Source organism: Chaetomium strumarium, assembly GCF_033439665.1.
Source record: "Chaetomium strumarium strain CBS 333.67 chromosome Unknown B0T15scaffold_6, whole genome shotgun sequence".
Lineage (NCBI taxonomy): Eukaryota > Fungi > Ascomycota > Sordariomycetes > Sordariales > Chaetomiaceae > Chaetomium > Chaetomium strumarium.
Window position 1 is genome coordinate 1,731,215 of NW_026944434.1, and position 26,183 is coordinate 1,757,397.

The following is a 26,183-nucleotide window of genomic DNA, read 5'->3' on the forward strand; positions in this document are numbered from 1 at the left end:
GCGAGATATCCCACATATCGCTGCTCTCAGTGAGGTCTCGTTGAAGTCGCAAACATTTTGGAACCAGCGTTCAGGTTCCCCGGCTATGGCTCATACATATGAGAGGAAGGAAATGGATAGTGTCAATGAATTAAATAGATTTATCGGGTACTGGTATTAAACTCAGGAAGTACGAGTACATTACAGAATATGAGGCCAAGAATTGTCCTTGTGGCAAATGTAATTGCCTCATTCGGCTAGCGGCAGTTAACACACCTGGAGCCCACTTCAAATCTCAAGGGTCCAGGACCCGAAGGTGGGCGGGCCCAGTCGGTGTTCTGGGGCTCCCGTCTCGCCTATCTCGGGCAACTCCGATTACGCTCCGAGAATTTGTGTGTCATCGTAGGTACCCGTATACCCATTGCCGCTTCCTCTTCACCTTTCACCTGCAGTACTGAACGGGTCGATTCCTCAGTTGCTCGGTCTCGGGTTGCGTGGGTTCCTCTGTGTATGGTCGTGCGAACAGCCAGTTGGTCGTCGTCCTACAGTCAACGGCCGCAAAGATGATGCGGCAACTCCTCCCACGATGCGCGCCCAGGGCGTTGGCCTTCTTTGCGCCGCGGCGCTCGCCCATTGGGCTGTTCCAGGCTGCGCGCCAGTACAGCATCAGCCCGGAGGTGGCATCAGAGACCAAGCTGCAAGACATTGACCCAAGCCAGTTGGTTGTCAAGAGGACAGCGAGCCCTAAGCCACTCCTGAAGTCCGAGGACCTGGTCTTTGGGCGCAACTTCACCGGTAAAGACTTCCCTCCCTCCCGCTACTCATGAAGACGAGGACAAGCGCTAATCTTGTCTCTCTCGTCAGACCACATGCTCACCGTCGAATGGAACAAGACGACGGGCTGGCAAAAGCCTCACATCGTGCCGTACCAGAATCTGTCGCTCGACCCGGCCACCTGCGTGTTCCACTACGCCTTCGAGTGCTTCGAGGGCATGAAGGCCTACAAGGACAAGGCCGGCCAGATCCGGCTGTTCCGCCCAGACAAGAACATGGAGCGCTTCAACAAGTCGGCCGCGCGCATCGCCCTCCCCAACTTCAGCTCGACGGCCCTGATCGACCTGATCGCCCAGTTCACCAAGATGGAGAGCCGCTTCATCCCCGAGGAGCGCGGCTACTCGCTCTACCTGCGCCCGACCATGATCGGCACGCAAAAGACGCTCGGCGTCGGCCCGCCGGGGTCTGCCCTGCTCTTCGTCATCGCCTCCCCCGTGGGGCCCTACTACCCGACCGGCTTCAAGGCCGTCTCGCTCGAGGCGACCGACTACGCGGTGCGCGCCTGGCCAGGCGGCGTAGGTGACAAGAAGCTGGGCGCCAACTACGCCCCATGCATCGTACCGCAGCGCGAGGCCATGAGCCGCGGGTTCCAGCAGAACCTGTGGCTGTTTGGCGACGAGGAGTACGTCACCGAGGTCGGGACCATGAACTTCTTTGTCGCGATGCGCAACAAGCAGACGGGCCAGAAGGAGCTGGTCACTGCCCCGCTCGACGGGACCATCCTCGAGGGCGTGACGCGCGACTCGGTGCTGTCGCTCGCCCGTGAGAGGCTGGCGCCCGAGGGGTGGAACGTTGTGGAGCGCAAGTACTCCATGAAGGAGCTGGACGAGGCGGCCAGCGAGGGCAGGTTGATTGAGGCATTTGGCGCCGGGACGGCGGCCATTGTGAGCCCTGTGCGGGTCATCAGCTGGAAGGGCAAGTTGGTGCACTGTGGGCTGAAGGACCATGAAGAGTCGGGCGAGATCGCCACCAAGATGAAGAATTGGATCGAGGCGCGGCAGTACGGTGATGACGAGCACGAGTGGAGCTACATTTGCTAGAGCGTTAATGAGCGTACAAGTACATGGTTGACTATAGACGTTGTATATAGGACGACGGCACAAATACCTTAGTAGACCCGGCTGATCGCAGGGGCCTTTATGCCTGAGTTGGGCAGGCCCTCTGGGACCTCCGATACTCTCGATTCAACGCGAGCTGGTTTCACGATAGCCTCTTTCTCACAGCAGGTCATCGACTTGGGGTTCCGTTATCGGACTCATGGAACCGATGATGACACCGGCGGAACTCGAAACGAAACAAAACAAACAATGTACATCCGTTGTAGATGTGATGCTCGAATGTCTGTTGCCTGCCTCATTCCCAATGACTCTTCCCCCCCCCCTCTCTATCCGCGGGCCTCCATCCTCGTACAGACCCGAGCTGGTGAATTCACCACCGCTCCCTGTGTCTCTCCAACGTCTATTTCTTTTCCGGATCCTCCAAGATTCCCTCGGCCTCTAATCTCCTCCTCGCCTCCTCGAGCGCCCACGTCTGGATCCTGTTACCCATCACAGTTAGCCAAACCATCCGCCCCGGCAGCCCCAAATCCATTCATCCTTCACTTCCCCGACTGTTGTGTGTCAGTGAACACTTACGAGGTATCGGGCTTCCAAGCATACGCGATGGCAAAGACGATGATGCTGCCCCAGAACCCGTAGAAGAACGGCCCCTCCCACCCTTCGTTCTGGTACTTCTCGCCCGGGCGCACGCCCCACAGCCAGCCGGAGGGCGGGTCGTACTGCATGCCGCCGCCGCCGGACCGGCGGGCGGACGCGGAGAAGTAGCGGAAGCGGGCGGGGACGAGAGCGGTGGACGAATACGGCGACGAGGCGCGTGCAGCAGCGGCCGCGCGAGCGACGCTGCTCACGCTTGGGCGGATGGCCGACATTTGCTGTAGTGTGGGTTGCCCTCGGGCGTCTCTCTGGGGTGAGCCTTTTCCGAAGCCGATTGAGAGGCAACAAATGGGAGGTGCTTTGGTCGAGAAAGACGCTCCGCAGTCGGCCGCTTGGAAGGGCACCTTTCGTAAAATGTGCCTGCGTGGAATGTTGCGCAACCGAAGCAGAGAGAGTGGAGAGGGGTTGGCGGTGCGTTTGGTGCCGAAGTGAGCAACGGCTCGTTTTCGTGACGGGTTATTCACTTGGAGCCGTTTGGGGGCGAGCTCTGACTGGACTTGGGCTCGACTTTTGCCATAAGATCAGACGTCAGATCACGTGCAAAGCTGAGCTCCCCTCTAACCCTAACCCAGATGAGAAGGCCCCCCAGCCCCCTGAAATCGGTTCACGGTGCACACTGCATGCGGTCTCACACTCGCAACAACGTATCGAATCACACAACTGTTTGGTGAATAAGGATTCTTTCGCTGCTCTAGTAACCTAACTAGGGGTGTTATGTGAAGATGCCCATTATGCAATGTCTCAGCCCAAAATATGGCTCAGTCCTGTGAGCCAAAAGAGCAAAACTCAAAGTGTCCGCTGTCTTTCTTTCCTTTTTGGGGCCAGCCCCGTCCGCAGCCTGGGCATTACCCGACGTGCAGAGGCCATCACCCAAGCGACAAACGCTGCTCCCCCGAGTGAGGGTCCATTCTTCCTCTCCATTAGACGTAATACATGGTGTTGACCAGGTTTGCGTGCACCGTTCGCCTCTTGACGGCGTCTCTGGCCGCGGCTGACTGATCTTCCTCAAAGAGTTCGCTCTTGTGAATGCGAGCCCGCGTGCAAACAAGGTCCGCATAGTACGCTGGCGGACAGATGCTGATAGCCTTGGTCGCACGGCCATAGGCGTAGCACATGGCGTGTGTCAATTCCTCGAGCTTGTCGGCCGCCTTGGCGCCGAATGCCTCCCGGAAGACTTCATCAAGGAGCACCGTGTAGTGCGCAGGCCGAGCCGTGCCTGTGATTTTGTGGAGTCTGCGTTAGCCGCACTGCAGCAGTGGAGTGCTAGGGGAGTTTGAGCGGAGGTGAACTTACCCTGGAGAGACGCGTGTGCTTGCAGGAAGAAGTCCCAGTAGCGCACGTTTGTGACCCCGCGGTCGACGACGGTGCCCTCCTTTGGCGACCTGGATCTAAAGTGAGTATGTTCTTCCTTCGTGGGAAAGAACCGGGTCTGGTGCCGCTTCACGGAGACAATGAGAGAGATCCTGGGCCCCGACTTGTAGAGATCTCGGCATGCCTGGCGGATGAGCGGCAGCTCTTCATCAAGCACCATCCGGAACTGTCCCTCAGAGACGCCATCGCGGAAGATGACAATGTTAGCGGGCAGAGCCTGGTTGTTGTTCCTCTGCCATAGCGCGATACGGCCTTTGAAGTGGTTCTTGAATTCCTCGGCCTTGTCCTTGTTCTTGCTGTCTTTGTCGACCTTGCCTACCTGTTCCACTCTGGGGTCGTTCTCCCAGGCCACGCCCGGCCACTGAGAAAGGGAGGAGTCAATGTTCGCCACCATGCCCACCAGGCTGGGCGCGTTGGTTCCGGTCCCAGGCGCGAGATTCGTGGGGTGGGTAACGTCGTAACCCACGAACATCGTCTTTTGGATCAGGCCGCCGGTCGGATCTTGGACCCGGTGATTGACGCCGCCAAGCTTCAAGTTGAGCTTGAGGCCGACATTGGCAAAGTATCCTTCCTGTCCTTGGGCCTTCATGATCATTTCCGAGCGCATGCAAATAGTTGTGAGGCCGAAGTCGACATCTCCAAGCTTCTTCACCACATTGTACGGCAATGCTTCCTTCCTTGGAACAACGACCACAACAAGGTCTGGACGAGAACCCGGCACGCACATCTTCTCGAACACCTGGCGTAAGTCCTTCTCGCCGCGAGCGTGATCGTTGTAGAGGCAGTGGAAGCCACCTGATGGCCTCGCTTCCCCGCTGATGGTGAGCCCCATGTTTTTGTTCATGAACTGCACAAATTTCTTGACTTCTCTCACGACCTGATCCTTGTACTCCCTGCGACTTTCCCTACCCTGTTCGATGATCAAGTACGTCCAAGTCCGCACCGGCTTTCCGACGATGCAGACTTTCTGCCTCGTCATATTCCAGGAACCGTCCCTGGGAATAACCCGGCTGCTTCGATCCGCGCCGCGATATTGCACCTGGGGAGGGGGCAGCTGCCGGCCACTGACTGTGATGAGTTCCTTATCGACCGAAATGCCAAAAGAATCCTGCAGATCGTCAGCACACATGTTCCACTGCCACATGTATGGAAAACCGAAGACCACTCACGAGCAATCGGTTGTTGTTCAAGGCGAGCAGCTCCCTGCCCGACGTCGTAATCGACACTGCATTCTCAGACGGCTTCCGGCAGGCGAACCGGATCATTGCATCCTGCTCCACCGGCAACAGTTTCGCCTTCACAGACTGTCCAGGGAGCAACGTGCAAAGCTCGGCCGGAACGTACGTGGGCTTGTCCTTCGTCCCCATGTTGATGAGCGGAAGATCGGGTTTAACACGGTAATTGTACTCTATGTATACGTTAATCACACCTCCGATGATTGGCGAAGCCGCGGGATGAGAAGCACTTACTGCTCAAGAAATACTGCGAGACCGAGACATAGGCGTCATGCTTGAGGTTCGTAGGACCTCCCGTGTCCGGTGTCTTGGGAGCGCTGAGGTAGAATTTGACCGTTGTCGGGGTGCCGAACAAGGCTTTAGCGCACGTGAACTGCGGTCTGTGATCCGACCTGTTCGCATCCTCACTGGTAGCTAAACCCGCAATCGCCCGCTCCGCCTCGTTAAAGTCGTTAGGCTTCTTGCCGGTGGGCGTTTTGCAACGTATCCGCGATCGGGCCAGAAACTTGTGCAGCGTCAAGAGAGATGTCCGCTTGTCTCTCTCGGCGTCTGCATTGTCGATCCCTTGGACTTGCCAGTCCTTGAACAGATCCGCGAGGGGGATTTCCTTGCGGAACACACCAGCTGTGACGTTGGTGTTGAGCAGCAGTCGACCAGTCGCCGGACGGACACTCTGGACGTAGCCACGGAGGATCTCCACAAGACTCCTTTCGGCTCTCGAGTGCGCCGTCTCTCTCCGAGCAGGGTCGATGGCAAAGAACCGATTCCGGCCGACAGCAGTGGCCTTCGCGTCCGATCTCGCAGTGTGGCCAAGCACCACGGTGAGAGCATCCAGCTCGTCGGGGAACTTGGGAAACGTGGTGTCTCTGCCAGGATCGTCCATGGTTGTCAGGTACTTCATGAGATCCCCAACGCGCATGGTGATCGGTCCGTCAAAGCGGACATACCAGATCTCAGTCTTGCGGTTGGGCTCCTCGTAGTCGACTTTCACGATGCGGTCTTCTGGAAGCTGAAGTGCCTGGAGGGACACCACCTGCTGCTTGTATTCCGTTGCCACGACGGGATTACCCTTCAACTTCCCGAGGGCGAGTTGGATGAGGTTGGCCAACTTTTTGCCCTTTGGCTCCTTGTTATCTTCCTTGTCGCCCTGCTTTTGTGCCGGCTGTTGAGCTTGCTCCTGCGTTTGCTTGTCATCTTCGGCCTTTGTCACTTTCTTGCTAGTGACTCTGACGTCGTACTTCCACAAGAAGTCGGCCTTGGTAGTGAGCTTGAAGTAGTTGGCCCAAAGAATGACCGGAACGCCAACCGTGCCGAATCGGGGCCGAAAAGGGAGTTCTGGGTCTTTGAAGTTGTCTCCGTGCTTCTTGATCAAGGCATCCTCAAGCGTGGTGATGCTGTCATCAGGTTTGGGAGGTGTCCCAGCCAAGCCGCTACATAGCAAGTCGTCAACATCAATACGCGGTGGCACGGGTCTTGTAGCTCACTCACTTGTAAACAGCAGGACCATCTTGGCCAAACCCGCCCCGGCCTCCGCCTCCACCACGACCGCCGCGGTCTCCTCGATAACCGCCGCCACCACGACCGCCGCGGTCTCCTCGATAACCGCCGTCACCACGACCACCGCCTCGGCCACGTCCCCTAAAGTTACCGCGGTCCCCTCGTACGCCCTGAAAGCCGCCGCCACGGTAACGGTCACCGCCGCCACCACCACCACCATCACCACCACCACCACCACCACCACCACGGCCGCGGTAGCCAGACATAGTCAACGACGATGAAAACAAGTGCGGGATGTGTGTGACAAAGTGCTTGCCAGGAGGGGGGCAGAAAAAAGAGAAGGAGAGTTGAATGAATGCCACAAAAATATATCCAGTTGTTGCTTGCTAGACCAGCGAGCTTTGCAACACAGCAACGTATGAACTGCTGACAACGAGCCGGCAAAGACGCCTCAGAAAGCTGCTCGTTGGTGTCGATGCAGCTGTTGAACTAAAGAGACGTTCGCGTCCACAACTGTGATAAGCGAATTGAGCACATCGGGAGCGACTGAAAAAATGATGCCAATGGTTGATGATGTGCGAAGAAGTCTTGCGACCAATGCAGAGAGGCGAGCCGAGCAACTTTAAGGAGGGTGATCCCCGGGCAGGACAAAGCTGACGTCAATGATCTCAAGTAAGTCAACACCAAGCGTGAGTGACAGGAGCGATCACACGTTCAGGGAAAGAGTCACAGGAGAGCTGGGAGCAAGGATGAGGTTGTGTGCTTGCTGGTGAATGAGGCTTGCCTTCCTCGTTTGTCTGAACTCTGGACAGTTTGGGGGTCCCGCTGGTGAGAGCGGCAAGCAAGGGTCAGCTATTTTCCGTTTTAGGGAAAGAGGAAGCGGAATCTTCACAATGGTGGCCCGGCAGCTAGGGTAGGGACCACGCTCACTTACGTACCTTTGGAAAGATGAGATCGTGAGAAAAAGCAACCTGGAAGGAACTCATGAAGCATGATGCAAGGGTAAACGCACACCCACAACAAAGGGGAAAGGGCACACCAGTGTCTTGTAAAAGAAAGTTGGACTTGGAAAATAACTGAATGGGCGCCAGGCAGACAGGGTGTGCAACCTCAGCCCGATGACAAGAGACATTTGGGCATCACAAGTTTTCCTTCCTGCAGTTGGCCTCAATGCATACTTGCCAACACGCCCAGTGGGTGCGATACACACGCGGAGGAGAGCACAGGTGAAGAGGTGACAAAGCAACTCATGAGCCAGCAAGAGCTTCTCAATGCTGGTGACAGTGGCGGGCCTCACGCTAGGCAGTAGGCACATTCTAGATTCATCTTGCTTCCTCCCTCTTGCTTGAGTGCTTCACACCAGCTTCTTTCTTTCCGTTTCTATTCGCTACAGATAATCCACGATTGCCACCTCCGCTTGCGCCCGTTCGCGGGTAACCCAGAGGTACAGTACTGTATAGCCTTCAGTTTTGAACTCTGCACGTCCACAGACTCCACACCATATGTTGTCGGTTGTATGTACATACAATACACACGAGCATACATACCCCAAGAGTCAAACGCAGCTACGTAAGCAGCACAAGCCACGTGGCGCCATCCCGCCGGGCGCTGCACAATGTGCCGGCCTTCCCTCACGCAACTGGCCGACAACAGAAGGCGAGGATTCACGCTTGCCGTGATACCTCTCTGTTTGCATGGTCTGAGAAAAGGGAAGTAACAGCTTCAAAGTCACGGCCACGGTTGAGCAGGAATCCAGGAAAGCCACATTGTTTCATGAAGCGAACGCACCTCCCGCGTCGAGGCAAGGCTGAGCTCCTGCCAAGTAGGTAGGCTGACTGACTTGGATTGGGGGAAGGGCTGGCCTTGGTCGGGACCAGTTCCAGTTGCCGGAAGGATGGGGGGTGATATGATCTACTCTTGACCATCCATGAGACCCAAGGAAGGGGCACCGGCCGGTATCGTTGGACTCGAAAGTCAGGACCAACGCGGCAGCGAAAAAATGCCAGTGAGGAACGGCCTGTTGCATCAGGATGTTCATACGCAGCCAACTGGGCGGAACACACCTGGAAAAACGCACCTGCTGTTTTGGGGTTATATCAACTGGAGATCTCACGTTGGTGAGAACGAGCCACATAAAGAGCTACCTCAGTTGTAAGACAAGCCAGCAGTGTTATCCAAAGGTTCTATGGCAGAAATGGTTGCTGTGTGTGTATCACTGTGAATAAATCACCTACCTAAGCTCCTTTACCGAGCAACACTAAGTTGGCGACGTTCATGACTGCGATGATGAGCCAGACCACCACCCCAAACGACGCCACAAGCCAGTTGTTCGCCATCCGGACGGCGCCTCGGTCTCGATCCGAAGCAGAACGCTGACAGGGACGATGCAAAGCCGGCCAAGCCTTGATCCTGCCCCACAAACCATTTCTACTACTGCTACTACCACCACCACTACTACCACTCCCAGCACCCCGCACCGTAGCAACATCCTCTGCGGCGCCGCCCCGCCCGGACTCCCCGGACACGCTCCCGTAGCGCCCCCCATACCTCGCCAGGCCCGGCCGCACCATCATGTAGCGATCCACCGAGGTGAAGTAGATCAGGGGCGCCGAGACGAACGGCAGCGCCACGCTCAGCGCCACCTGGCTGCCGTTGAGCGCGGCGTTCAGCCCCTCCCTGCCGACGGCGCCCGCGATGATGATGCTCGGCGTGATGCTGATGGACCGCGTGACAAGCCGGCGCAGCCAGGGGCGTAGCGACCAGTTGAGCGCGCCCTCGCTGACCATCTGCCCGGCGATGGTGCAAACGATCCCCGCGCTGACGCCCGAGAACAGCAGCGCGAGCGCGAAGACGGTCCCCGCCGCGGGCGCGATGGACGCGGACAGCAGGTCGTGGATGCCGAAGAGGTCGGCCTCGAGGTCGGCACCGGGCGTGGAGTAGATGCTCGCGCCGGCGACGATCAGGATGGCGCTGTTGACGAACAGCGCAAAGCTGAACAGGGAGACGGCCAGTTCGGCGACCGAGTACTTGAGCGAGTGCTGCACGGCGGCGAGCGAGGGGATGTACTCCTTTCTCGGGCCGTCGCCGTCGCTGTTGTTGAGGACCGAAGGGGCCGGGGACTCCACGGGCGTCGGGGGGAGGAGACCGGCTTTGCGGTCGTACTCGTACAGGCGGGCTTGGACGATGCCGGAGCCAAGGTAGAGGCTGTGCGGCATGACCGTCGCGCCGAGGATGCCGCAGGCCTGGTACAGCGCGGTTCGCTCGACTAAGACGCTAGAGGGGAGGTAGCCGCGGAAGACTTCCCGTGGGGTCGTGTTTTGGATGAGGGAGAGCTGGATGCAGAAGCAGACCACGACGGCCAAGACGAGGACCATGACGAAGTACTCGAACAGTCGTAGCCCTCGCATCGGTCCGCTCGGGCGGTAGAACACAAGAATGAGCATCACTTCCAGAATGGAGAGCGCACAACCCGCCACGAGCGGGATCTGTGGTATCAGGAGATTCAGCGCAATCGCCGTTCCGATCACCTGCACAGGGTTAGCCGGCCGTTTTGCCGTCAACAGACATCCATACGAAGAACGTCATACCTCAGCAATGTCCGTCGCGATAATGGCCGCCTCGGCCATGAAGTACAGCGCATAGTTCAGCCAGGGAGGCAAGAAGGCCCGGCAGGCCTCTGCAAGGTTGAGCCCGCTAACGGTGCCTAACTTGATGGACAGGCTCTGGAGGAAGATAGCAAAGATATTGCTGAGCAAGACGATGAAGAGCAAGCGGAACTGGTAGGAAGCCCCCGCTGCTACATCAGTGGCATAATTCCCCGGGTCAACTGGCAATGAGGTGTGTCAGTGGTGATTGTACTCGAGTGTTTGGACGGACTCTGGATGGACAACATACTGTACGCAACAGCCACCATGAACCCGGGTCCAATGAACTTGGCAAAGGTCAAGATGGCATGTTTGGCTCGGCCTAGCCAGGATGCAGATGGCGATGTCTCGTCACCGTTGGGCCCTCCCGCCGCGACAACCGAATGCTCGTCCTGTTCACCCGGATCCGGATCGAAAGTCCCAACCTGCCGGGCCTCGGTTGCCGAAATAATGGTAGCGGCAGGTGCGCGTGGCTCGGCGACTGCCGCAGCCCCTGTCTTGCTCGAACCATCCAGCGAGACGGGGCCCGGGGGATCGGCCTCCCCTGAATCTGTCATTGCAGGGTGTTCCTCTCTAAGCATGGCTCTGGTGTTAGAGATGCCATCGAGGTCCTGATTTGTCGTCAAGTGGTCTGAGAACTGCGGAGGACTCTGGTTACAGCCGTCGCCGGCCCGCCGCTCGTCGGTTCCGGAATGGCGGTTCATCCTGGACATTCACGTCAGTTGGCGAACGATGTCTGGCTGCGGGTACTGTACTTGACCCGTGCTTTCCTCTCCTGGAGCCGGCCACGGGAGGGGAACGACAAAGGAAGGGAAGGGGAAAGCAAGAGCCCGTTATTGGGAGCCCTTGACGAAGGGATGCAAGACTCGACAATCGACACGATGGCAAGAGACTTGACAAGAACGAGGCGGCAGCTTGCTTATCAAGGTGCAACTGCTGTAGCACAACAGAGAAGGCGTGCACCGTGTACTGACTGGGCACCTACGCGGTCGTTGTGGTTTCCGGTTTCGGCCAGAACGTGAGCCCACTGTGACTGGGATGGAATGGTTCCAGTTGTTCACTTCTCCTTCCGAGCTGTCGACATAGTCCCCTCAAGTAGACACCCACCAAACCGTGACTTGCGAGGTAGGCACGGCCCGCAACTCATCCTGTCTTGAAGTGATTCAATTCGGTCGCAGTTTTCGCGATGAGCGGTAGGCACCTAGGCACCTTCCCAACACACTGTGATAAGGCCGCTGGCAGCGTCCATGGTGATGCCGTCATTCTCACACGAGTTCCAAACTTCGAAATTGGAGCATGTGACGTGGAGCTTGGTGGCATCGCAGGGGGGCGAAAGGCGGCGGAGATTGCCGAGACATCTCCGCGGGACCCACCAAGGCACCGAGGGAAGCCAGCGTGCGCAACAGTGTCTACCATCATCAACGGTGTTTGCTGGATCGATGAGAAAGATAGAGCTTCAAATGGAATCAACGGTTTCCAAGGTTATTTCTATTCCAACTCTCAATTGTGCATCTGTCTGTTTTGTTTGGCTTGTTGGGCCAGTTGATGACCAACGACATTGGACGGAGCTACCTCGACCCTCGCTGTGGCCAATCCTCTACCGGGTGCTTCTCGCACCACAGCCACCATCGTTGAGGGGAGGACTCTGGGCAACCGACGCTGCGAAATGTGAAGCCGCATGCTTAGATCTCGCTCGCCGGGCTGCACCGCCTGGCCAACGGCGTGCGGACGATGGCTTGTAAGGCCGCGGTGAGTGTGAGCGATCGGCCTACCGCGCGAGATATGCATGGCAAGACGTCCAGCGGGGCTCAGCGCTTTTTCCGTTTAGGGCCTTGGAGCTATTCCACAGCACTCCCGAACTTAGAGCTCCTTCTTGCTCTCGAACTTCTCCCCAGCAGGCTTGGTTCTTTCCCGGTCACGCTTGGCATAAATAGCCGCGGTGAACGGGTTCTCAAACTGGATGGCGACCAGGTAGACCACCAACACGTGCAACGTAAGTAATATGCCAGCGGGCTTTCCGTACAGCAGCGCGCTGCCGAGGAAGCTCATGGTGGAGCCATAATACATCGGAGCGTTGGTGATGTTGAAGGGGAAGCCCGTCACGATGTCGTCCATGAGGATGCCGAAGTAGTCGCCCAGGAATGTACCCGTAATACCCAATTGCCATGTGGAGGAGATGACGAAGATGTTGCCGACAGCTAGCAGCGCATAGGCGGCATATTTCACGAGGGGTTCATCGAGAGCCGGGTGTGACGGTTGGTCGCGGAGGGCGCGCTCGTAGAGAAAATCACGGACGAGGCCGAGCAAGAAAATGGTTGCCGCCAGGGCATAGCATGCTGCCTGGGAGTTTCCGCCAAAGAGTCGGGTAAGGAACTTGGTGCGGTATTCTGTCGGTGAGTGTTAGCCGTGGGCACGGAAGGAGGATATCGACTGCGCGCGCGAACCTCGGCGGGCGACGATGCTGGACAAGTGAGCGTTAGCAATTCGTGTCCCAGAGCGGTGCAAAAGGGCGAAACATACTTCCAGAAGGTCGGGTTGAAGGCGATGGCAGCGGCCGAAACTGGTGGTCGCGGTCAGCACGTTCCGACTTGGCAACCTGGCCTCTTTGCTTTTGCAGTCATACCAAACAAGCTCCGCTGGTTGAAATCGACCAGCTCGGTCAGCTGCACTGGAAGAGACATGGCAATAGAAGCGACCAACAGGAGTACTGGCCACAAGGAACGGATCTAGAGAAAGACGCTGTGGTGTTGCACAAACTGATAGACGACAGAAGCTGGGCAGAGCTCAGAATCCAGGTTTGTGGAACACCTGGCTGAATGGAAACCCCGGCCGCCAAGCCGTCGCTTGCCGGCTGGCCCACTCAACGTCACCGACAGGGGTAGCTCCGCGGCTCCGCCGTAGCCCCTGATATGGTTCGGACCCCAAGCTCCTGTGTCGCATCCTCAAACCAACCAATTGCGTGAAGTGAGACCACATTGCCATTGTCAACGTTGACGGGAGGTCTTGAACTTTTGAGAGTCTTGACATGCTCAAGCTCAACTCCAAATGATACCATTCGGTCTCTTCTCGAGTCCTCTCCCCAGCCACAATGGCTCCTAAGTCCTCCCCCTCCAGTTCCACGAACAACAAAAGAAACAAAAACTCCCTCCCCAAGTCCTCCACGTCTGTCCCGCAGATCGACCCCTCCAGCTCCCTCACGCCCGAGGCCTTCGAGCGCGAGCTGCAAGCGCTCGCGGCGAAAGCCAAGACCGAAACCCGGGGCAAATGGGTGCGCGAGCAAGCCAGCGTCTACCTCAAATCCGCCGCCTTGCTCACCCTCAGCGCCGTCTACTCCACCGTCTCCCAGCTCGCCCTCTCGCCCGTCTACGGCTCCATCCCGTCCGCGCGATGGCACGTGAAGCTGCTCATGGCGGCCTGCTTTGCGGGCTGGTCGTCCAACCTGTTCCTGAATCGGGCGCTGCCGTGTAGGACCGAGCACCTGCTGCCCGTGATCGCGCTGTGCGTGCCCGCGGTGCAGTTCCTCTTGGGCAGCGTCAGCGGGCTGCTGACGGCCACCTGGGGCCCGCTGGTGACCGAAGCCGTGACGCTGTTTCCGCTTGTGGCGCTGTCGGCGGCGTGCGTCGCTACGTATCTGGACCTGGCGGATCTGTCGGCGCTGCCCGGGTGGTTGGCGGATGCTGTGCCGGGTTTGGGGTCGTACGGGTTCTTTAGGGCGGCGGAGAAGGTGATGGGAGGGCTGGTGGAGCGGAATGTTGGGCGGACGCTCCTGAACACCAGGCTGGGCATGGAGATGCTGCTTGGGGCGTCGTATGCGTTGTATGCGCCGTCTAAGTTGCTGGCGTGGACGGTGCCGGCACTACTGCACACGGCGCTCCTGAATACACATGTCCCAACGCCAATGGCGCTTTCGAGGCTGAACAGCGGCATTGAGCCGGCTGGGTATGTTGTGTTGGATAGGGCCGAGTCTATCACAGGGTACGTCTCGGTGATTGACAGCCCTAAGCATGGATACCGCGTCATGAGATGTGACCACAGTCTGCTGGGCGGCGAGTGGGTTAAGTTCCTGGGGCTGCCACAATTCAAGGGGAATCAGGTGGCCGAGCCTATCTACGGTGTATTTGCCATGCTCGAGGCCGTCCGGCTGGTGGAGACACCAAGCCCCATCCTCGACAACGAGGCAAAGGCCCTCGTGATGTGAGTTTCTTGTCTGCACCGTTCCTTGGCAGGTCTGACATATATCCCCTAGAGGACTCGGCATCGGGACAACGCCAGCGGCTCTGGTAGCCCACGGCATCGACACCACGGTGGTGGAACTCGACCCGGTGGTGCACAAGTTTGCCTTCAAGTACTTCCAGCTCCCCAGCAACCATACCGCCGTTATCGAAGATGCGGTGAGCTACACCTCTCGCCTCGCCGCGGACGAGAGCGCAGTTCGTTTCGACTACATCATCCACGACGTCTTCACGGGAGGCGCCGAGCCCATCGCTCTCTTTACACTCGAGTTCCTGCAGAACCTGAACTCCCTGCTCAAGCCAGACGGCGTGGTTGCCATTGTGCGTCTTTCCTTCCTGGATCCCCCTTATCAACCCCTTCCATTCCTGCTAAACCAAAACACACGATAGAACTACGCAGGCGACTTCGCCCTCCCGCCACCTCGCATCGTCGTCAACACGATCAGGACCGTCTTCCCGACCTGCCGCATCTTCCGCGAGCACCCGCGCGACGAAGACGACTTTGCTAAGACCGGCCGGGACTTCACCAACATGGTCATCTTCTGCACCAAACAGCAGCGCCAGCAGATCTCGTTCCGCGCTCCGAACGAGAGGGATTTGTTGAACAGCCCGTCGCGGCAGCATTTCTTGCTGCCGCAGCACGAGGTGAGGGAGGCGGACTTTGTCGAGGGGAAAGAAGGGGAGGGGATTCTGAGGAGGAACGAGACGGGGCGGTTGGTCAAGTGGCATGAGATGAGCGCGTTGGGGCACTGGGCTGTGATGAGGACTGTGTTGCCGGAAGTTGTCTGGGAAGCTTGGTGATATTCTTGTTCGAGTTGAAGATCCCGCTCGATAGGTACAGTACATTGATATTATTTTGCATGGCTCCCGGCGGTATCCAAGTCTCAGTTGATTGAAACCAGGGGTCACCAACCTATGATACAGGAAGCAGCGCTCACGGAGTACGAATGAGGGCTCCTTCGACTCTGCCAAGCACCGCGAACTGACTTTGGTGACGAGAAGTTGACCATTGCCAGGCATCTATTTCGAATGCGTAGCATTTCAGGAGTCCAAATCTCCAAGTCTACTGACTTCCAACTGACCATATCCCGAGCAGCACAAAAAGAATCCGACGCGCTCTCCCACGCCCTCATACCGCCACCTCAACTCTTCGCAGCAGATCCCCCGCCAGCCGCCTCCCTCGCATGCTCCTCGGCGTCCTTATTCGCCTCCCGCCTCCAACCCTCCAAATACGCGGGCACCTGCCCAACCCTATTATACTCGCCGGCAACGGGCTCGCCCATGACACTATACACCGGCACCACGCCGGTCCACACCCGGTCCAGCAAGGCGCCATCCTCCATGTCACCCCGCTCGTCGTGCGGCCCGCCGCTCCGGATCTTGGCGCTGCCGCTGGCGATCCGGACGCGCAGCACGCTGGTGCTCTGCATCTCGGCCGCGTTGGGCGGCACGCGCGTGTTCTGCCACCGCTGCGGCGCCACGCCGTTGGTGATCAGCTCCATGGCGTACAGCTTCTCGGCCGCGTCGGTCACGGGCATCGCGTGCCCGAAGAGCACCGCGCTGCGGTAGTTGTAGCTGTGGCTGTTGGGCGTCAGGGCCAGGACGAGGCCGTCCAGGTGCGAGGCGCAGATGGTGATGGGGAGGCCGCGTCCTTCTTGTGCTTGTGCTTGTTGTTGCTGCTGCTGCTGGGATGCATCAGGGTTGTTGCGGGCCATGTTCATCATGCGCGACGAGACGTAGCCGTGGAGGTACAGGTCCAACACATCGCCCACGTCCGCGCTGGGCCGCGAGAACGAGCCCATCTGGCCGATCATGGGCAGCACGGCGGGGAAGGGGCTGTCGGGCGGCTGGAAGGAGACGTGCAGCATGGGGCACGAGTTGACGATCTGATGGATCGTCTCTAGGCTGTAGTCCGCTGTAAAGGAAGGATCAGACATGGGCTCTCAGTGTGGCGTCGGGTGAAGAAGCTCACCCCGGTCTTTGAGCCGGTTGACCTTGTTGTAAGGTTCGGTCGGGTATTGGAGTTCGCGGAGAGGCATCTTGGAAGGCTGTTTGTTGCTTGGGGGTGGTTTAGGGGCCCGCTTGGAAGTAGAGCAGCGACGTCCAGTTCAGGGAACCAGCCGGCTTTTTTATTGAGGGACCAGACTTCGAACGAGCACTCTGAGTCACGATTAGAGCAAGCAGAAGTGGCCCCGGTCGCCGATGGTTGTATGTATTACCGGGAGAGAACCGGGATGCCCCGCACGGCCTGCCGAAGCTACCCGCAATTTGACTCGGTGCGCCCTTGAGAAGATCACTTGGTTCCACGGGCCGGACGGGTCTTGGCTGCCGGCCAAGTTGGTTGTCTCTAACTCGACCGTATCCGACTACCATGGAGAACTGCTGGTGGATGTTGGGAAACTTGTCGGAGAACTGGCCGAAACGGTGACTGTACCAAGCTGGCGTTCAAGGACCTTGGATTGGAAATGGAGGGGATCATATCATGTCTGGGTCCATATGTGCTGCACAGACTAATGCAACGGAAACATGGCTCGCAACCACAGAGGGCTGCTTCCCCTCCATAACAGTACTACGTACTGTACCTACCTACTGTTATGGATGACCTAACGAAAACATAGAGATGGCCTCAAGAACTATTGCGGTGCGGATAAATCTTCATCCGTCCTCTCATTAGTCACACGCAACGACGCGTTCTAGCTTACTTCTTTTTCAGTTTTCTCCTGGCGCGCTTCCAATGACCCGAGTTGAGTCAGGGAAGTCTCAGGCCTACTGGAAGCCAACGATGCAACCAATAGCACGGGCAGCTTCGGTGCTAGCGCTCCGCAGCCTTCTGATGTTTCGTTCACGGCTTTGCTTCGAGTTCTATGAATAGATCTAGATTGAAGAATAATAGCTAACGGCTACCCCTATCCGTCAGCGAATCATATCATATACAATACCTGACTGTGTAAGGTAGATGTGTACCGTGTAGAGCGCAAGTTAACAGTGGCACCTCTCTCACCTTCCTCTTCCGTTCATCAGCCAACCTCTCATTGGGCGCGACGTCCTGCAAATTCTCAACAGCCGATCAATATCCATCCATGGCTTCAACCTGTCACTCGTCTCGCGTAACACAGTACTATGTAGTACATCCATGTGTGATCGAATCACCTTGTAGACTTTCCCCAGACTTGATGAAGATTAACGACAGATTCATCGTCGATGGTTGTAGGGATGTTCGCCTTCTGCCGGTCGGATCTTCTGCTTTAGGTGCTCTCCGCTGCTCCTAGTGCTAGGGATCGTTCGCCACAAATGGTAATGTGTCTCAAGAAATTGAACACTCAGGGCCAAAGCCTGACTGAGAGTACCGTATTAGATTACCTACATTCCCATTATTTCCGGCTTTCAGTCTCTTAAGTTTTCCCGTACCCTAACTCCCCAGTTTATAATCGACGTCCCGTTCTGTTTCTTTCATGACATAGTAGCGAGGTCATGCTCATCATGTTGCCTACTAGTAATAAGGTCGGTATGGTGGTTGAGGCCATGCCAGAGGGCTTCGAAGCATAGCATAGCCATAGCAAAACTTATGCCTGACATACACTACATGTAGAGCTTCGCCGGACAGTCTGCAGGTGGTCATATCGCCGCAGGACAAAGGCTCCGCTAAAAGTTCGCGGTGGAGCAAAGATCATCAAAAACATACAACACCGAGGATTCCCCAGTCGTCACCGACCTGAGTACTGATTCGGCCCTTGGCAGCTTGACTAAGGGAGAGCGGACGGGATCCCGTATTTTCTACCAGGTATGGTCGTATGTGCTTGATTTGTGCCAAGTGCAGCATCATAAAGCTGAGTAGAAGTTATGGGTGCAAGGCGGCCTGTGTGTAAGTGTACCCTAACCCTGACCTCTCAGGCGCTGCAGCCTGTGCGGCGCGGCATCGCCAGCAGCCCAGGCTGACTCCACCCATTTTTCCCATTCCCGAAACCCCTGAGCTCCATAATGATAACCGACTGTCACCTTGACAGAAATATGGTACCACAGAGTCGCCTGGAAGCACCGACAGAAAAGATTGATGAGCAAATAATCAGCACATCTTGCTGGACTTACGTTGGACTCGGTTGCCTACTATCTGATTCCGCGCCGGACGTACTTGTACATGCACTCACCATCTCGTGTGGGACCTCTGGCGCGTCTCCGGCTCCCGACAGAGTCACGACTCACCCGTCACCAGGTTCGCAGCAGCTAAGTTCCAGTTGTTGCCAATTGGGGAAGTGAGAAGGATGCGTCTTTTTATACCAAAAGATGACGAGTGGTTTTCGCTCTTCAGATTGGCTGCTGCGCGCTGGCAAAATTCCGATTCAACAACCAGTCCGTGGTTGATGTAACACCTGAAGTTTCAAGTGAAACACCACGAACTGGGGTGCGAATGCAACCACCAGAAGCGACGGCCTTGTCAGCCTTGCATGCCGTCCAATGACTTCCTCTCGGGTGCTCTCCCACCTGTTCGCATTGACGGCGGCAGCAGGGGGGCTAGTCTGACTGATCGCCCGCTTATATTCTTGGGTTGACCGGAGCCTCGTGAGTCGTGAAGGCCAAGGTGAACCGGCAAGATGCCTGTCCGTTCCAAGTCTGGGCGGCTTCACAACCCCATCCCCCCATATCGTCGTCCTGACACAGTCGACTCGTGCCCCTTGCTCCACCCCTCTCGCTCTCGATGAAGATTCTACACTACTCCTTCACTGTTTTCCCACACAACCGCGTGTGGCCGCTTGATCGCGACATCACGGCGTTGACGTGCGGGAACCTGTCACCATGATACGCTCCTTGTATTGACAATATTTGTATTTTCCCCTATACTAATTGTCCCATTCACTTGGGCTGGTTTCCCTTCTCTTCTATCCCCTTTTTTTCGCCCCTTATTTCTTTTGTAGCCGACGCCGACAATGGCGGTCGAGGGTGCGACCCAGGCCCTCGTCGCGGCCTTCTTTTTGTGAGCATCCCAACCATAACACCACATCAACCCAAGGAGTACTAGTAGATCCTATACTGGGAATCTGGCTCGACTAACAGGCTTACCTAGCGGAATCGTGTTGAACGCGGCGTCCGCTGCGCTCGTTCTTTACCTCCGGGGCTATGGCGTCGCCGCGGCATGCCGGGACAGCCAGAGGCTGGTCCTCGTTCTTTTCCTTCTCAGCGCGGCCCTGTGGGCTCAAATCGATTTCATTACGATCCTCCTCGACGTCACGACGTCGTCGATGCCCTGCCAGATCGGCGTCATCTTCTCTAGCGTATTCGACCAGCTAGCCAGGTTCTCGATCGAGCAGTTTCTCCTCTGGGTCCTCAACAACAGCAACGGGGCCAAGGTCTCCGTTCTACAGCTGATTGCCCAGATCTTGGTTCTGGGCAGGTTCGTCGCGGGCGCTGTCTTTGTTGGGTTCACCCGGCCTCAGACGGATACCTTTTGTGTCGCCAGGACCTCCGCGCTTCCTGTAGGGATACTGGTCTCGGCATTGGACGCCGCCATCATCCTGCTCCTCGTTGTTAGAGCATATTCGGCAGGCGGAGCTGTGACGGACACTCACCGGGGCAAAGCCACCAATGGGGACAGAGCCAGGGCGCTCATGTTCGTCCTGCTGAGTCTAGCGCTTTGGACAGGGGTGCGTCGTAATCCTCTTCATTCTGGGACCGTCCTAACAGATCTATAGACCAGCGTGCCACTTCTTCTTGGCTTCAGGGCCTTAGCTCTGGCCATCAGGACCGCCCTTCCCGCCAGTGGCTTGTTAGTGGTGATTAGTATGTTGGCCCATGCATGGCCCATGCATCCCTTTCTCTCCAGGGACTAACATGGCTTCTAGTCTCTGTGGCAGGCGGTGCTGGGACATTACTCACGTCTCGAGTCGTGACAGCGCAGCCGCCAGAGGCACCCTCGCCGAGACGGATCAACATCAGCCGCGACATCTCAACCTCCGACACTGACTACCCTCCGACCCGCTTTGAGGACCTCAAGGAAGCTGCCCTCCGGTCCTCAACCACGTTTGTCAACCCCAGGGAAGCACCCAGAGCCAAGGACCCGACTACTGGCATCGGCTGGGCGATGGGAATAGAGAGCGGGCTGCCAAACGGGCTTAAAGGGGAACCAATGCCGCCGCTGCCGATAAGCGCGTTTTCCACGGCCGCCCCTGCGCGGAAGAAGAGCCTGTTCACCTCCGGGAAGGGCAAGGTAACTATCAGCCATCCGATTCTCCACGAGAATGCTCCTCAGCACCCGCTGCGGAAGATTGCGGTCGTGGACTTGGCCGAGGCTGCGGTGGCGGAGAGGGAGAGGAGAAACCGGATGCATCACGATGAGAGAGAGGCTGCCGGCCGTCCCACTAGGCAGTGGATGTCCATGTCACCGGAGGAAGGCGTGAAGCGTGCTGTCAGTCTCAAGCGGAAGGAGGTTTCTTCGGTATCCACGCGAGAGAGCGTGTTCCCGGGGGCACTCCGGCCTGGCGATGTTGCTGTTGCGTCTACTACGTCCGCGCAATTGTCTCCGGGCGGAGAGGAGACCCGCCGGAGGTCCCCGCGGCCATCACTCCCAGAGGAAACGGCTCAACCACGATCAGTGTCACCGGTGCAGGCCCCGGGATCCATGAGGTCGCGGTCCGAATCGCCGCCCAACCGGCCGTTGACCCTGCAGCAGCCTCTCTTGAAGACTGATATTCGACCTTCAAGGATGCTGCCGCCGTCCGCGAAGGCACCGCCTCCCGAACCGACCAAGACCCCTCTCCAGCGGCGGCCAACCATCGGCCTCCCGTCCAACCCGAGGGCCCGGGGCGTCCAAGTAGCCGAGGAGTCTGGGTCGCAACACCGAACCATCCTGTTTGTCAACAACATCGAATATAACGACCCGGCTGCGGTTGAGGCCATCATTAAAGGCGCCGGCAACGGCTCAACGAAACCTGCGCCCGTCGCCGAGACTCCTGGAACGTCCGACTCGGTCGTCCACCGTCCACGCCCCATCCCGCGGAGGCCATCTCTGGTCCACAGGCGAACCAAATCCAGCGGCTCTCTGATCGGGAGGGGGTCTCTCCTCAGGTCGACCCCGGGCAGCCCGTCGCAGCTCCCACCGCTGCCCCCGCTGCCAACAAGAAGCGCGACCGTGTCGGTCCGGCCGCATCCCAACGACACCAGGAGCATGACGCTGGAGGAGAAGCTCACGTTCTTCTTCCCCAGCCCCCCGAGCGCGAAATCCATCAAGAGAAGATCGTCCGTCCCGGAAGTGCCGCGCATCCCTGCTTCGTATCTGGATGTGGACTCGTCTCCCGGCGAATTAACTCATCGCCAGCCCTCCGATCGCACCACCAAGACGTCTGTGCGGACCGAGAGCATCCTGGACGTGGATGAGATCCGGCGGCAACCTGCAAGGCAAGCAAGTGGGAAACGCGCATCGTCTCCAATCATTCCAGATGTCCCCGTGCGTGTGTCCGCCTGGACGGAGACAACCTATGACAGATCCGAAGATGATGCGACCAACTGGAGCGCCATGCCTTCGCCCGAGCTCGCGGTGAGTGTTCCGGTGGTACACAGGCCTGGCCTGCCGGCGTCCATCCAGATGCCCGCGCGGAAGGATACGCAGGCGTCCCAACTCCACGTGCCCCAGCCAACCGACAACCGCACCAGTAGCGCTACTGTGCCATTCGTCCTCGATACCTCTACTGTGCCGCCCTCCGAATGCGAGGCCGCCGCGACCCCCGAACGGTCGACTTGGCACCGGCGGGTGGGCGACGAATGCCCGACCTTCTCGGTCAGAACGAGGAAGACGCGGTCCAGGAAGATGTCGCCGCCGCCGCCGCTGTCGCTGAACGCTGTCACGGCCAAGCACACCATCGCCATCCAGGTAGAGCCGTCTCCGCTCGAGTCGCCCGGGCAGGCGATCCGGCAGATCCGGGCGCAGCTGAGGAAGTTCGAGGAGCTCGAGCAGCAGTCGGCCTCTCCACAGAGCGCGACGCGGCGCCTTGCCCTGCTGGAAGACCTGGAGCGCGAGATGGGCCAGCAGGCGGAGCACTGGCGCGAGATCAAGCACGACATTGGTCGCGACTCTCTGTCCAGCATGCAGACCACGTCCCGGCGCGAGTCGCTGATTAGTGCCGCCGGCAGCCATGTGGCCAGCGAGTCGCCTCGGCGGCCTGGCATCGGGGCGGAACGCAGAGCCTCACGCAGTATTATTCCCAGTAGTAGTACTAACGGCAATCTCGGGATCCCGGACGTCTCGGTGCGGAAGTCGGCCAGTCCCCAGCTCAGCAACTGGCAAAAGCGGCTGACCGAGGCGCACATGGACTACATGGATGTCCAGCACCTCCGCAGCAGCAACGTCAATCTCCTGCACCTTGCTCGGGCCCAGCTGGCCAGCCCTACTCCTCCGGACTCGGATCAGTCCGACCAGTCCGACGAGGAGGTGCCGCCTGTCCCAAGCCTCCCGAGCAAGGTGGCGACAGAATGGTCCCGCCAGGCGCAGCCGAAGCGCCCTTCGCTCTGGAAGCCAGCATCAACGGAGCCGGCCGCGTCGACGAGTTTGCTTTGGGCTCCTGGTTTGAAGACCGGTGTCAAAACCGAGGCCCCGCTCCCAGGGCTCTCAGTCCGGCCGGCAAAGAGAACGGAGGAGGCGCCTCTCCGGATCGAAAGCTCGCTCCTCTGGCGTAAGCCGTACCAAGCCGCCAACCGCTCGACCTCGGGGCTCTGGCGTCCGCTCTGGGCCTCGGCGGCGCCGCCCGCTGAGCCGATCACGCGGACGCCGTCGAAGATGACATCATCCACCTCTCCATCGCCAAAGCCTCCACGCCCGGTCACGCAGCGACCCCCGCGTCGCAACAAGCGGGTGACGCTGCTGCCGGACATCCTCGAGAGCCCCAAGCCGCTCCCGGATAGGCAGGGCACGCTCGGCATCTTCCAGTTCCCCTGGGGCGAGAAGTCCGACACGGCGTCCATCCAGGCCCGCCCCACCATGTTCATGGCCATGCCCGGCACCATGACCTCGGGCGGGCCGTCCCTTGGCGCCGCCGCCTTTAAGCCGCCCGAGCCGGCTTCCGGGTATTCGTCCTCGTTCTTTGACGACTATGATGACGAGGAGGATGACGATCCGATCTTGGACTCCGACGAGGAGGATGGATCGGACGACGACGGGTTCGACGAGACGACCCTCTGGGAGATCGCCAGCCTGCTGAAGACGGATTCCGTGCCCTCGCTCCGGAGCGATTCCGTCTTGGATGACTACGCCGAAGACGACTCGGAGCTCAGCTCGAACGACGACGACGACAACGGAGAGTCGCCGCGGGAACAGATCGTCATCGGCCTGGCTGAGCCCCGGGAGCTGCTTCTCGAGCAGCAGCAGCAGCGCGACTCGGCCACCATCGAGAGCTCGACCCTCCTGATGCTCGGCGAGGCTTTGGAAGCCAGGAAGTCTCCCTCTCCCTCCCCCTCCAAGCCTGATGCTAGGGTGGTAGGGTTGCCCGCGAATCCGAAAGCCTCGCTGGACGCTCAAGTTCCCCGTGCCGAGGCGGAACCGTCGCCGATGCAAGACCGCAGCTCCGGGGTCGAGGCGAGGAGCAAACAACCATCAGCCGGTCTGTGGCTCCCACCCTGGCGAGCGGATGAGCCCTCCTCCCCAACAAGCGGGGGCTTGTTTGTTCCAGGGCCCAACCGGTCCGGTTATCGCGGTACGTCCGCGGAGCCCGCCGCTAAGTACATCCCTCGTAGGCCGCGCCCTGCTCAGCAAAGCCGCCTGGATCGGTTGTCGTCGAGGGAGCTCTGGACGCCGGTGAACAGGTCTGGCGAAAGCGAGCGGAACTGGATAAAGCAGGTCCTGGTATCAGTCTCAGCTGGCTTGTGGCAACCTGCTAGCCAAGCTGATAAGCCTGTTGCGCGAAACGGCTTATTCGTCCCCGGGTGCAGCCCATCCGGGTACCGTGGCACGTCCGAGGAGCCGGCCGCGAAATACATGGACCGGAGACCGCGCCCTGCTCAGCAACAGCCCCTGGCTCGGTTGACGTCGACGGAGCTCTGGGCGTCTCTGCTTACTTCTAAGCAGAGCGAGCGGAACTGGATAAAGCAGGTGTCGACATCAGCATCAGCATCGGTCTCAACATCAGCTAACCTGTGGCATCCACCGAGCCAAGCTGACAAGCCCCTTGAACGAAACGGCCTCTTTACGCCCGGCTGCAACCGGCCCAGCTACCGCGGCACATCGGAGGAGCCGGCCGCTAAGTACGTGGCCCGGAAACCGCGCGCCGCTCAGCAAATGCCGCTGGCCAGGCTGGCGTCGACCCAGCTCTGGATGCCTGCGCCGTCTCCCAGGCTGAGGGAGTATAACTGGATACTAGTAGTACTGGGCGCGCCGAAGACTACGCGCCGAGCACATAACACAGTTACTCCTACTAGTACTAGTACTCTACGCCGCCGCTACCAGCGACCTCAAGCGAGCAGCGGAGACTGGATGGCGGCTCTGCACGAGGCGATCGCGGCCAGTAAGAAGACACTCAGGCGGGTCACCGCTAGCGGCCCGGCCGAGTGGGAATCTGCGCTGCAGGAAGCCATCCGGCTCTCGACCCGCCCGTCCCCGGCGTTGGACCCCGCCGTGCGGCACCCGGTCTTCTTCGGCTCGCTGGCTATTGCTGCTACTACTAGTAGTACCGATGCAGTCGCAGTGCACCCTGCCATGTCGGCATACGCAGCCAAGGAGCGACCTAGCCACGCGCAGCAGGCTGACGATTCCCTGCGCAAGGAGTCCCGCGCTTTGGAAGAAGAAGGAGAAGAAGGACAGGAGACATCATCGCACGCCAGCAGCAGCAACAAGACAATCCTCCCCCAGTCCGATCATCCTAGCAATGCCATCCAAGCACAGATCGAAGCCCTCGAGCAGGAGCGGCTGTTTGTGGAACGTGCCGCGAGGGAGGAGTACCGGCGCCGGACCACAACCGCGCTCTCTACCACTGCCACAACCACTACCACTACCACTAGTAGTACCACCACGCCCACTGCTCCCGACAAGACCATGATGACGACCACGACGACGACGACGATGATGATGCCGGCGGGTGCAGAGACGGTCGAGGACCTGCAGCGGCGGCTGAGCGCGCAGATCCGGCAGTCGCTTGTCCTGGCCCACAACCCCTTTTTGTCGCCTTCGTCTGCTTCCGGTTCCGGTTCCGGTTCCCGGGGCGGGGTTGGTGTGGCTGTGACTTCAGTGTCGAGGTCAGGGGTTGCTACTAGTGACGTTAGTAAGACTGAGTCTTCCTCTTCCTCTTCCTCCCGGAGCGTGAAGTCAACAGCCTCAGGGAAGGGAAAGCCGCTCCTCTGGGCTGCGTCGCCTAGTAGGCCGGTGTCTGGATCATCCCGTCCCGGTCTCTGGACGCCCACGCCCACACCCAGGGTAGTCAACCACTCGTCCATAGCTCCATCCTGGCAGCAGCAAGGGAACGATGCGCAGCCCCCTTGTCGGCGCAGGGCGATGCAGAAGGGGCTGGATCCGGATCCGGTTGCTGTTGGTGGTGATTTTGGAGGGGTGGGATTGTGGAGTGTGGCAACAATGGCCGGTCTTCACAGGGAGGGTGGCAGCAGTAGGAGTGGGAGAGGGAGGGATTGGCTGGGCAGTGTTTGTGTGTGAAGAGGACGAGGGGGGTTATTGTTTTGTGATATTTGATTTGAGCCGGCTGCTTCTGTACC

General features: G+C 58.8%; 8 protein-coding genes across 8 annotated transcripts; 3 read left to right on the forward strand and 5 right to left on the reverse strand.

Annotated features, from left to right (window-relative positions):
* The first annotated feature begins 122 nt into the window (after nt 1-122).
* B0T15DRAFT_271225 (aminotransferase) lies at nt 123-1,962 on the forward strand. Its single transcript, XM_062863461.1, has 2 exons — nt 123-774; nt 844-1,962. The coding sequence occupies exons 1-2, from the start codon at nt 543-545 to the stop codon at nt 1,851-1,853; spliced, it is 1,242 nt and encodes a 413-aa protein (XP_062719111.1). The 5' UTR covers nt 123-542; the 3' UTR covers nt 1,854-1,962.
* Nucleotides 1,963-2,062: 100 nt separating this feature from the next.
* Nucleotides 2,063-2,862, reverse strand: B0T15DRAFT_271201 (ESSS subunit of NADH:ubiquinone oxidoreductase-domain-containing protein). The gene is made up of 2 exons (XM_062863460.1): nt 2,448-2,862; nt 2,063-2,350 (listed from the first exon to the last, which is right to left on the reverse strand). The coding sequence occupies exons 1-2, from the start codon at nt 2,738-2,740 to the stop codon at nt 2,272-2,274; spliced, it is 372 nt and encodes a 123-aa protein (XP_062719112.1). The 5' UTR covers nt 2,741-2,862; the 3' UTR covers nt 2,063-2,271.
* Nucleotides 2,863-3,170: 308 nt separating this feature from the next.
* Nucleotides 3,171-7,197, reverse strand: B0T15DRAFT_271264 (ribonuclease H-like domain-containing protein). The gene is made up of 5 exons (XM_062863462.1): nt 6,620-7,197; nt 5,366-6,561; nt 5,066-5,304; nt 3,819-5,004; nt 3,171-3,741 (listed from the first exon to the last, which is right to left on the reverse strand). The coding sequence occupies exons 1-5, from the start codon at nt 6,892-6,894 to the stop codon at nt 3,446-3,448; spliced, it is 3,192 nt and encodes a 1,063-aa protein (XP_062719113.1). The 5' UTR covers nt 6,895-7,197; the 3' UTR covers nt 3,171-3,445.
* A 1,534-nt stretch (nt 7,198-8,731) lies between these two features.
* B0T15DRAFT_271343 (natural resistance-associated macrophage protein-domain-containing protein) lies at nt 8,732-11,252 on the reverse strand. Its single transcript, XM_062863463.1, has 3 exons — nt 10,523-11,252; nt 10,216-10,454; nt 8,732-10,155 (listed from the first exon to the last, which is right to left on the reverse strand). Exons 1-3 carry the CDS (start codon nt 10,983-10,985, stop codon nt 8,863-8,865), a joined length of 1,995 nt encoding a protein of 664 aa, XP_062719114.1. The 5' UTR covers nt 10,986-11,252; the 3' UTR covers nt 8,732-8,862.
* Nucleotides 11,253-11,690: 438 nt separating this feature from the next.
* B0T15DRAFT_539863 (phospholipid methyltransferase-domain-containing protein) lies at nt 11,691-13,058 on the reverse strand. Its single transcript, XM_062869760.1, has 4 exons — nt 12,896-13,058; nt 12,793-12,832; nt 12,717-12,733; nt 11,691-12,659 (listed from the first exon to the last, which is right to left on the reverse strand). Exons 1-4 carry the CDS (start codon nt 12,951-12,953, stop codon nt 12,133-12,135), a joined length of 642 nt encoding a protein of 213 aa, XP_062719115.1. The 5' UTR covers nt 12,954-13,058; the 3' UTR covers nt 11,691-12,132.
* A 302-nt stretch (nt 13,059-13,360) lies between these two features.
* B0T15DRAFT_495899 (S-adenosyl-L-methionine-dependent methyltransferase) lies at nt 13,361-15,305 on the forward strand (the record flags this gene model as incomplete). Its single annotated transcript, XM_062867131.1, has 3 exons — nt 13,361-14,466; nt 14,519-14,825; nt 14,895-15,305. 3 exons carry the CDS (start codon nt 13,361-13,363, stop codon nt 15,303-15,305), a joined length of 1,824 nt encoding a protein of 607 aa, XP_062719116.1.
* A 341-nt stretch (nt 15,306-15,646) lies between these two features.
* Nucleotides 15,647-16,543, reverse strand: B0T15DRAFT_402332 (uncharacterized protein; the record flags this gene model as incomplete). Its single annotated transcript, XM_062865154.1, has 2 exons — nt 15,647-16,419; nt 16,477-16,543. 2 exons carry the CDS (start codon nt 16,541-16,543, stop codon nt 15,647-15,649), a joined length of 840 nt encoding a protein of 279 aa, XP_062719117.1.
* A 2,883-nt stretch (nt 16,544-19,426) lies between these two features.
* B0T15DRAFT_402216 (uncharacterized protein) lies at nt 19,427-26,124 on the forward strand (the record flags this gene model as incomplete). The annotated part of the gene is made up of 5 exons (XM_062865146.1): nt 19,427-19,473; nt 19,564-20,140; nt 20,189-20,276; nt 20,339-24,347; nt 24,900-26,124. 5 exons carry the CDS (start codon nt 19,427-19,429, stop codon nt 26,122-26,124), a joined length of 5,946 nt encoding a protein of 1,981 aa, XP_062719118.1.
* Between the last annotated feature and the right edge of the window lie 59 nt (nt 26,125-26,183).

Coding starts and splice junctions, on each gene's coding strand:
- B0T15DRAFT_539863 (XM_062869760.1), bottom strand. CDS start 12,953: ATGTCTCTTCCAGTGCAGCTGACCGAGCTGGTCGATTTCAACCAGCGG. Junction 12,833..12,895: donor CAACCAGCGGAGCTTGTTTG/GTATGACTGCAA, acceptor CGCGACCACCAG/TTTCGGCCGCTGCCATCGCC.
- B0T15DRAFT_271343 (XM_062863463.1), bottom strand. CDS start 10,985: ATGTCCAGGATGAACCGCCATTCCGGAACCGACGAGCGGCGGGCCGGC. Junction 10,455..10,522: donor CATGGTGGCTGTTGCGTACA/GTATGTTGTCCA, acceptor CCTCATTGCCAG/TTGACCCGGGGAATTATGCC. Junction 10,156..10,215: donor TCGCGACGGACATTGCTGAG/GTATGACGTTCT, acceptor AACCCTGTGCAG/GTGATCGGAACGGCGATTGC.
- B0T15DRAFT_271264 (XM_062863462.1), bottom strand. CDS start 6,894: ATGTCTGGCTACCGCGGCCGTGGTGGTGGTGGTGGTGGTGGTGGTGAT. Junction 6,562..6,619: donor GATGGTCCTGCTGTTTACAA/GTGAGTGAGCTA, acceptor CTTGCTATGTAG/CGGCTTGGCTGGGACACCTC. Junction 3,742..3,818: donor AGCACACGCGTCTCTCCAGG/GTAAGTTCACCT, acceptor ACAAAATCACAG/GCACGGCTCGGCCTGCGCAC.
- B0T15DRAFT_271201 (XM_062863460.1), bottom strand. CDS start 2,740: ATGTCGGCCATCCGCCCAAGCGTGAGCAGCGTCGCTCGCGCGGCCGCT. Junction 2,351..2,447: donor GCTTGGAAGCCCGATACCTC/GTAAGTGTTCAC, acceptor GATGGGTAACAG/GATCCAGACGTGGGCGCTCG.
- B0T15DRAFT_271225 (XM_062863461.1), top strand. CDS start 543: ATGATGCGGCAACTCCTCCCACGATGCGCGCCCAGGGCGTTGGCCTTC. Junction 775..843: donor CTTTGGGCGCAACTTCACCG/GTAAAGACTTCC, acceptor CTCTCTCGTCAG/ACCACATGCTCACCGTCGAA.